General features: G+C 41.2%; 1 protein-coding gene across 1 annotated transcript in view; it reads right to left on the minus strand.

Annotated features, from left to right (window-relative positions):
* Window positions 1-6,961, minus strand: part of LOC103015974 (membrane cofactor protein-like) — a 55,363-nt gene extending 48,402 nt beyond the window's left edge. Inside the window, exon 1 of the mRNA XM_007164254.2 lies at window positions 6,841-6,961. Within this exon, the coding sequence (XP_007164316.2) occupies window positions 6,841-6,961 (121 nt within the window). The remainder of the gene's footprint in view (window positions 1-6,840) is intronic.
* Between the last annotated feature and the right edge of the window lie 3,579 nt (window positions 6,962-10,540).

A 10,540-nucleotide genomic window follows, 5' to 3' on the forward strand; every position in this document is an offset into this window, starting at 1 on the left:
CTCCCTGGATCTTGGTCTTACTGCAGATTGAGAGACTGGTCAAGAGAGAACTCTAAAGAGGTGAAATATTACCCTCCTTTCCTATCATATTCTAAACTCTAAACTCCTCTCTTGATACACCATCCAACATTTCATTTACATCATGTGCTGAAACTGTTTCAACACTTAGCAAATGTTTTCAACATTTCTACTATGCTGATCTTGTTACATGAATGCTCCTCAATTAACTGCCCAAAACAAAACAAAAGCAAAAAGCAAAAAAAAAAAAAAAAAAAAAAAACCAAAACCAAAACAAAAAACCCCAAAAACAAAACAAAACCCTTTAGTATTAAAAGCATTGCTTAAAAAGAAAATTAGTTGAGTTGAATTTTATTAATAATATTAAATTTACTCAATACCCTGAGCCAGACGTTCTCATTTTAACATAGGAAAAAAACAAACAAACAAAAAACACAGGATAGAAATGCTATATAATTTCGTACTGGTTACAAATGTATTACATCATTCTAGAATTTCCTGGAACCACCAAGAAAGAAATCAAGTTAACAGCATGCCCATAATTAAATTACACAAGTGTTCTTTGTTTATGCACTCAACTTCAGTAACTATCTCAAAAGTATAAAAAAGAAGAGAAAATTCCTAAAGTAACTCTCACACATAGTGCTCTGAATGGAAAAAGACATGTCAATTGGACAGTTTAATCCATTCAACTAATGAAGGATTTCTTCCTACCAATATACATCATGAAATGAGTGCTTTTAACAATGTGCAGTGTAGAATGTTTGCTTTGTCAACCAGTTGATCACAAGCTTTATACACTGTAATAATTGAGTCCAATATCACACATTTTTATAATCAAATTTCTTCTTTTGCTCAGAACACTGAATTTTTTTCCTATGAGGATTTTCAAAGTAAATGTCCCTAGCTCCAAAAAAATAACATCTTAACTTAGTTTTTTCTAAATAGTTTACAACATAATTATTATTAGGCTGTAATGCTATACTTTAACAATGGATGCTATTACATAATAAGATAGGCTGTATTCAGAAAATTCCCCAGTGTTCCAGGTGAGTGTCAGGAAAGTGAAATAATGCTCTGCTGTGAATCAAGAAAACTGTTCACTTTCTATACACTTGCAAAAATTGTGCAAGCACTCTCTACTTGCTTGCAAAATTAAAAATAACTCCCTGACACAAGCACATGCCACACCACTTCCCATGTAGTTCCCTTCAGAAAATCATGGTCTCTGACCCAAACTGGAACTTCCTGAAATCTGACCACCCCTCCCCTTCTCTCACTGTCCACACAACCTATTTTTAAACTTTCTTTGCTTCTTCAAAACACAGGCTCTAACATCTAACCTATCAATTTTATTTCTCAGTTCCCACTCATTTATAAGCCACTTAAATTATTTTCAAGTCATTAAGTAGCCTCCCTCTTCGTAAATTCACCCTAACACTCTCTCCCTCAGTAATTTTAATTACCCTTTCTCAACATCTGGAGCTATTGTTCATTCTCTTTGCTCCCTTGTGCCTGAAAAGCTCTTTTCCTTGGTTTCCAGGTAGCAAACCAGCCTAGTTTTCAGTCTGTCCTCTGGCTGCTCTTCCTTCTCTGCCTGATTGCATAATGTGACGTTCCTCATGGGTTATTCTACGAGCTCTCCTTATTTTCATTCTGCAAATCCCCCTGGGTCAGATGTATACTCTCATGACATCATTACAACTGATGAGAGCTGCCTCCCAAATCCCTCTCTCCATCCTAGATCTCTAGCTGGGGTGCCAAGTCTGTATGTTCAACTGCCTCCCCACAGCTCCACTTGGAATGTGTCACCCTATCTCAAATAACATAATGAAGCCAGCAAACAAGATACATGGTTTCCACAACTGAAATGCCTGTTCCCTCGCTCTGTTACCACCTTTACTTCTAATTCAAGCCACTATCATTTCTTATCTGGATTGCTATAAGAGTTTCTGAATAGGTCTCCTTACTGGTCTCGCCACCTTTCATTCAGTTCATTTTCATATTGCCACCAGAGTAATACTGATATGATACTAGCACCAAGGTCCTTCCAAGTCAGGTACGTTTCAATGGCTCCCTGTTGCCCTCATGATAATGTCTAAGGCTTCCTCACATGGCTAACAGAGCTTTAATGTCTGCTCACTCTTGCACAGTCTTCTAAGCCATATTCAATCCCACTAGTAGTGCCCATTAAATTACTCAACTTACTGTAGCGCTCTAGACCTCCATGCATCATATTACTTCAGCTTTGACCAGAGACTCTGCCATTCCTCTCACCCACTCATCCTTCAGTTTCATCTTAGATGCCACTTCTTCCTTGAGGCTCTTGACATCTCTCACTCAAAACACTGGGTTAAGTGTCCTCATGGTGCCCCAATTTACTTCTTTCACAGCACTTTTCATACTGTAATTATTCATTGCTTACTTCCCTAGGAGACTGTAGCCTTCTTGAGGACCATGTCTCATTCATCACTGCATTTCTAGTTCCTAGTGCCAAAGCTGAAGGAGTACTGTTATCAGTTTTATACATTCTTGGGTCAAAATTCAAATTCTTTACTGTTCAGCCAAACTGCTCCAGAAATATCTTCAAATCATCACTTTTTTCACTGCTGTTTCTGTTCTTATTTTCCATTTCTTTCATTCATTTCTTTACAAACATTTCACTTTATCAGAATTTTTAATTTCTTTCTTGTCAAAATATTTGTTTTAGTATTTTATTATAAACCCATTTTATATTACTTCTATGACTAGAAATAGTATTTTAACATTATTAAAAGTGAACTCCAAAGACTGTGGGTTATATTTTTTCCTAAAGATTAGCAATGAACAATTCTAGAACTTGTTTCTTAAAACAGTGGTGATATTAATCATTTTAGAAATACCAAATTAAACCTGTGCCTATCATTATTTTAGTGTTTTTTAACTAACTTATTCTTGACAATCTTCCTATGAGTTGTGTACTATTTCCCATTCTTTAAGATGAGCAATCTGAACCATGGTAAGGTGAAGTAACTTGCCCATGAATACATTCCCTGTAGGTAGCAGACCCAGGGTCAAGCCAGGAAACCCGGTTCCACTACCCACATTGCTTTCCATCACTGTCTGACATCCAGAACCCTTGTATGGTTATGACAACAACGTTTGTCTGCAATTTAGTCCTTAAGCAATGGTATTCTACTGAGCCTGGGGAGATTAAAGCAACGTTAGTTTAGATTTGCATTGTGCTAGGGCAAACGAAAGGCCTCAAGGTGCCCAAAAAGAACAGGTAATAACATCATAGTCTGATTTTTATGATAGTAATTTTTCATTCCTAACTATCCTGCTCTTCCATAATAATTCACTCTGTGATCTACACCGCTGCCTTCCTCTTGCCTCCTTTGCCCTACTGCTGCCACACTGGGTAGCTAGGCAGTCCATGACTGCCCTGAGCCATGTCACATCTCTGAGCCTTTGCTCACACTGTTTTCTCTGCTCTGAACACCTTTCTTCCTGCTCAGGAGAACTCCTTCAACTCTTGTCTTCCTTGACTTAATTCACTCAACATCTCCTCTAGGAAGTAGTCTCTGCTTCCCTGGGGAGGCACTGACCAGTCCCCTTCTCTTGTGTAAGCAGCTTTTTGTAGGAAAGAGCTATTTGCAGGAGGTTCCTTTTGTCTTGTCACTTTAGCAAAACTATACTTTAATTAACCTCTGGCCCAAGCACACCTTTCACATCTTTAGATCACACAATACTTTGCCTAACCTGTTGGTTCTCTTCTTAGATCAAAGAAATAGAAAGGAAGAATAATTAACAGATGATCAGATCTTTCCCCCAGCTTTCCCTTCAGTAACCTCCAGAGCAAACTGTGTGAAAGAGATAACATCTAAAGAAATATCACAAGGAGTCGACAAGTCTGCAGGCAATGAGAGATGTCAATAAATATGACTCCCTATCTCAATGATTAACTAAGATTACTTCCCCTTTTTCCCTTAAAAAACTTTCATGGCCAAGCAGAATCTTCAGAGTTAGTTCTGGGACAGGAGTCTGCCTTCTCCCCAGATGCCAGCCTTCTGATTAAACCTTTCCATTCCTCCCAGCACTTGTCTCTCAAGTATTGACTTTTTGAGCAGCGAGCAGCCAGACCTGAGTTCGGTAGCACTCGGACTCTCCTCTGCATGGATCTCTCAGCTCACCACCACATGTTTTCGTGTTTAACACATGACATTGTGGACTCCATTCAGCCATGTGGCCACAACACCTCACACAGTACATGCCTCATAGTCACTATTCAAAACACTTTGGTTCTCAAAGTTACACTGCTGTCAAACAGAAACCAATAGTAAAGAATACAGTATAATTAATCTAACATTGAAAATAATCATCTTAAAACTTTATGCACTGGAGAAAGATTTGACCACCTAATTTCTTTTGTTCTCTATCTCCCAGTATCATGGTAACCTAGCAATGGACCAATAAGGACTATTCTTCTTGCACTGTAATATGCAGAGTAAGAAACTAAGAAACTACTATGTAAGCACTTATTCATCTTGGCTTCTTTCAAAAGAAAAGACTTAAAATAGGCAGAAGAGACCACCCATAAAAGGAAATTGTAGGCTTTGCCCCACAAAGCAGACTCATTCTGGATGAATGAGACTGGTCCCTTCTGTGATCTTCTACCATTTGGCAGCTACCTCTGAGATGGCAGGACTCCCAAGGCCCACTTACAAAATCTCCTCAAGAGCCGCTTCAGCACATGTTTATTATATCCACATACTTTCCCTGCCCAACATAGTGAGTTCTCATTTGTACCTTATCTAAGTTTCTTACCTATCCTGATTTTACCTTTCAATCTTAAACCTAACCTTGTTTTTCCTCCTCTTCATTTCTAGCTTTTATCTTCCCTGATACATCCTATTCATTTTACTTATCTATTTTCCTCTATTTTGAATAGTTTCCATCATCTCCTTCAACTTCTAGCTTTAAGCCTATTCTAAACATTATTATTCTTTAAAAAATTCCTTTTAATTTTTTGTTAGCACTGCTGTTCCATCACCCACAACTCTCTTGCAGAGAAATAAACTTTCAAAATGATCCGTAACAAGCAAGACTGGAGTATTGAGAACCCTGAGGAGTCTACAGTCAGGAGAAGATAGATCCTTTCTGACCCCCAGCTGTCCCTGCCTTAGCTTTTTAGGCACCACAGAAAGTCCATCTTAAGCATGGCTTTTTAGAGAACCTTCTTCCTGGAAGCAAGAGAAGTTGTTCCTGGGCTCTAAGCCTCAGCCGAATGTTACTTTTAATTTTCTGGTACTTGATAGTTATACAATAATGTTGACACTGAGGCAAAAAAATGGGCATTTGAAACCACAAGTGTGACAAGACAGCCAAGATCTCTGCATTCTAGTGAGGAGAGAACAGAACACATAGTTTGGGAGGGTGACTACCAGTTGGGGGGAATTGAGCTGAAGTGTGTGTGGCTACCGGAAACAGTGGGTCAGAAAAGGTCCCTCTGAGGGGATAACATCACAACTGACTTTAAAGAATAAGAAGGAGCCAATTATGCAAGAGACAGAAGGAGAATGTCCCATGGCCAAGGGAACAGCAAGTACAGAAGGCAAAGTGGCAGAGTTTGGCCTGTTTGATGAGCAGAAAAGTCTTCCCTTCCACCAGTCATTTGTTAAACGCTGTCAGAGAATCATGCTCCTTTCCTCCTGGGTACTTCTCTTGGGTTATAACGTATTCATTAATATTATGTTTTGGCTACTGTCTACCACTCCCAATAAATTGTAGCAAATATTTGATTTCCTAACATGTGCCTGGCACTGGGGACCCAAGACCAGCACAGGACCTGGCATATAGAAGGCAAGTATGTATTGAATGAATGCTGCTAAGAAAAAATGCAGCATACAAACTGTATATGTAATAGATCCTAAAAATAACTTGGACATGGAAACACACGTGTATATAAAGACAGAAGGAAATATACCAAAGTATTAAATATGGTTGTCCTTTGATTGTGTATGTTTTATACAATAAGCATGCCTTTTTTGGGGCATATATTTAAAGTATTTATTCGATTCAATGAAACACGGAAAAGAAAATAAAAAGAAGTGAATGGGCCTCAGCTCTAGTTTATGAGCTGTATGGGAAAACCAGATGAACACCATTTATAGTTCATTTTCAGGATGCTCATTTTTCACTATGTTTGGCTACCAATGTTTTTTAGGTTGCTTTGGTAAGCCCCATACAAAGCAGCTTCCTCGTCCCACACTGGGCACCACTGGGCTGGCGACTTCCACAAAGCGTATACCAGGGTACATTCGCCCAGGCTCCCCCAGCGGGGCACAAACACCCCCCACACAAGGCATCACCGGCCTAGAGAACAGAAGGCAACCCCTCCCCCAGGGCACAGCACCAGACTAGCAGCATCCCCAGACACAGGGAGCACTCAAGGGCAAGCCGTCCCCACCAGCACCGGGTCCCGCTCCTGTTCCAACTTGGCTCAGTCCTGGAAACACCCTACAGACTTTTGCTAGGGACACAGCTTGGCCCGGGGTAAACCTCGGCCAAGCCCACCACCCCTCACCGCTCAGTGCCCACCACCAAGCAAGCCTTCTCCTCGGCCACTACGTGTTCTCCACCCCGGTGGATCCCCGCACAGCAAGACCCAGGACATTCCGGCCACGCCTTCAACCCTAACTCCGCACGACCCCGGGTGGATCCAGCTTCGCGCCTCCGCCCCGAGCCAACAAGCAAAGCTCCCCCGGCCCTCGGTTCTGGCCTGCCTGCTCCCCGACCCACTCCAGTTCGCCGCCAGGGCGCACACTCTCTCCAGGCTCCTACCGGAGAATATGGGCAACGGGAGCACTAAGGACAGCAAAAGAATCCCGCTGCAGCACCAAAGAAAAGGGGGACTCTCTGGGCGGCCGGGAGGCGCCCGGCGAGGCGCGCAGGACGCCGTCATTTTCGGGAAAATCAGCGGGAAGCCCGAGACCAAACAAGGAGAGAACTTTTAGATAGAGTTCAGTTACAGGACGCAATAATCCCCGGATTCACAGTGTCAAGTGCGGTCACGCAGGTGGGCGTGGCCTAGAACGCTGCAGAGCGAAGGAGAGGGCCTTGCGGGGCCAATGGGCGGGCTGCAAGGTGGGGCCTCGGCGCCCGGGGCGGCCCTCTGGCCTGGAGAGGCGGGGCGGGGCCCTTGCGCGGGGCTAACCCTCCCGGTGGGCGGGGAGCTTTGCGCCTCCTGCTTGGACCCGGACTGTCTCTGACTCCTCAGTCTGCAGACCTGAAGGCGAGCCGCGGCGGGTTGTGGGATATGGCTGGCTCACCGCCTCTACGTAAACAGACTGTTACCACCCTACGCGGGAAGGGTGAAAAGGAGTCAAGGGCTGGTGCGGTCATCACTGTCCCTTTTCCGGAAAGCTGGACTAAAGAATCAAGCGCATCGGGCTTCCCTGGTGGCGCAGTGGTTGAGGGTCTGCCTGCCGGTGCAGGGGACGCGGGTTCGAGCCCTGGTCTGGGAGGATCCCACATGCCGCTAAGCGGCTGGGCCCGTGGGCCGCGGCTGCTGAGCCTGCGCGTCTGGAGCCTGTGCTCCGCGGCAGGAGAGGCCGCGGTGGTGAGAGGCCCGCGCACCGCGATGAGGAGTGGCCCCCGCTTGCCGCGGCTGGAGAGGGCCCTCGCACAGAGGCGAAGACCCAGCGCAGCCATAAATAAATGGATAGATAAATAAATAAGTTGTATAACTTAAAAAAAAAATAAAAATAAAAGAATCAAGCGCATCGACCCGAAAATAGAAACCTAGAGACCAGCCAGTGGGTCACTGTGGGGCAGACACCCCTCAGGACTCCACTTTGGACCTGGGGCACTCCAGATGGTCCGACACCTGGACCCTTGCTCAATCTTTAGCATTAGTCAGGCATAATTCGGGACAATAGTTGAGGTTTCCGTGGTTGAGCCTCTGCTTCTGAAGCCTCTCATGGCCTGATTTCAAAATCACGAAAGGTTTGGTCATTGCTCTCCCAACTGCTAAAGTCAATTAGCCTTCTCTGTGTTCCCAGGAAAGGACCCCTGGGAAGGTAAATTGTTAACACCGGGCCATTAGCATAATGGGTTCCAACGCTACAGGGCCTTTGTCCTTGAGCCACTAAATGTTTTATTGAAGATGAAATATACATGCATGAAAAAGGCAAGGACGGGGGTGCATTAAGTGCCAAATTTCTTGGAAGCAGTAAATGTCAGAGTTGGGAGGGGTAGGAATTGGTCAGCTGAAGTGGATAAGGGGGAGAGCTTTTCTGTTGAAACGATCTTGCAAACAATGCTGGAAAATTAACAATGAGCAAGCTTTATTTGTAGAATTGTAAGTAAACCTGTATGACTAGTAAAAGAAATATAAAAGTAACCTGACTGGTATTAAAGAGCAAACAAAGGAAGTTGACATTTTCTTCTTATTAGTTGGCAAAGAATAAGAAGGTCAACCAATGTAAGTAAACATATTTGGGGAACCAGTACCCTCAAATTTTAGTATTTAACATAACTTTTCTGTATGTCAAAAGTTTTAAAATGGACATGACTTTTAAACCACCAGTTCCATTTAGAGTTTATCCCAAAGAAATCATCAGAGCTGTGAGCAAAGCTGTATAGTTTTGCAAAAAAAAATTTAAATCCATGTGTCTAGAAAAAATATTAAGGATTTTATGGTAGGTAGTTTATTGTTTAAAAAAAAATCAGTGTGAGAAACTATGATAAATTCCTGAGTGGAAAAAGCAGACTCCAAATCAGTGTGTACTTTTTTTCATTCCTTTTATTAAAACAAAAGTAGTATATTGATACAAAAAAGAGATTAGTTGGAAATATACCAAAATTAACCAATAGTTGATAGGATTATGCATATTTAATTTTCTTTGTGCTTTTCAGCTTTCTATACTGACACTATGTTACCTTTGGAATCAGGTAAAGAAAAAAATTTATTTACATCCAACCTATATTTCAATTGCTATTTCATTCATAGAATGGTGGGGATAGAACCTGTATCACACAGAGTTAAGATATGAGAGGATGGTGAGGAAATGGAAATTCTCCGTATAAACTTCAAATGCATCATCTGGAATTACAAAACTTTATATATATATATTTTTAAATTTTTAAAATTTTTATTGGACTATAGTTGATTTATAATTTTGTGTTAGTTTCTGCTGTACAGCAAAGTGAATCAGTTATACATATACATATATCCACTCTTTTTTAGATTCTTTTCCCATATAGGTCATTACAGGGTATTGGGTAGAGTTCCCTGTACTATACAGTAGGTCCTTATTAGTTAACTATTTTATGTATAGTAGTATGTATATGTCAATCCCAACCTGCCAATTTATCCCTTTCCCCCTTTCCCCCCGGTAACCATGTTTGTTTCTTACATCTGTGACTCTATTTCTGTTTTGTAAATAAGTTCATTTGTACCATTTTTTTAGATTCCAGATATAAGCGATATCATATGATATTTGTCTTTCTCTGTCTGACTTACTTCACTCAGTATGACAATCTCTAGGTTCATCCATGTTGCTGCAAATGGCATTATTTCATTCTTTTTTATGGCTGAGTAATATTCCATTGTACCACATCTTCTTTATCCGTTCCTCTGTCAATGGACATTTAGGCTGCTTCCAACAAAACTTTATATATTTTTAAACAATTTTATATGTGAGACGTACTAAAGCTATTCTGGGATGAACAAACCATGGAATTTCCTCTTCCTCCCAGACCAATACAATTTTTTGAATTCTTGGCAGAGCATATAAAACACAAAGTGTGGATGTGATGTATAAAATACACACCTTAGTACTGGGGGTTATAAAATCCATAATTTTATAATTAAGGGGACAGTGAAAGGAAATGCAATGAGGGGGAATTATCATTTCTTTTAATTCTTTCAGTTATGAAGGACTGATATAACAGAAATATTCTGTGGCTCACTGTTGGCGTTTACTTATGAAAACAGAATTTATTTCTTCTGCAACTATCTGTACATAATATTGTATGTCAACTATAACATAATAAGCTGAAAAAAAACTTTCCCATTTATTTTTGGGCTTGAAAGTAAGGTTTTTCTTTTTTCTTTTTTTTTTCTCATGAGAAAATTTAAAAGGTAGGGAAAGAAGTAGGCTAGTTTTTGCTAGATTAGATTCAAGGATTGGGGTTCTACTGGAACTTTGTTTCAGTGAAATTTCTGTACCTGGGGCTCATCAAATCATCCCAAATATAATTGAAGAGTTTCACATAGATTTCTTTAACTTATTTTGATTTGACCCAACTGAGGCTCCATTTGAAAGGTTCTAAGTCTTGTTCTCTATTTTTCTGGACAAGTTCCATGAGGCAGGGATAGTTTTCTTGCTGTATCTCCAGTGCTGAGACAGTTCTAGACCTACACTAGGTGCATAATAAATACGCATTAAATACTGAATGAAATAAATGGGCGTTGCTGTCAAGTGCATTTAACATGTTTCTGCCAATCCTCCCCCAGTGCAGATTTACCAAATGCTGG

The sequence above is a fragment of the Balaenoptera acutorostrata genome, chromosome 1 (genome assembly GCF_949987535.1).
Source record: "Balaenoptera acutorostrata chromosome 1, mBalAcu1.1, whole genome shotgun sequence".
Classification (NCBI taxonomy): Eukaryota; Metazoa; Chordata; class Mammalia; order Artiodactyla; family Balaenopteridae; genus Balaenoptera; species Balaenoptera acutorostrata.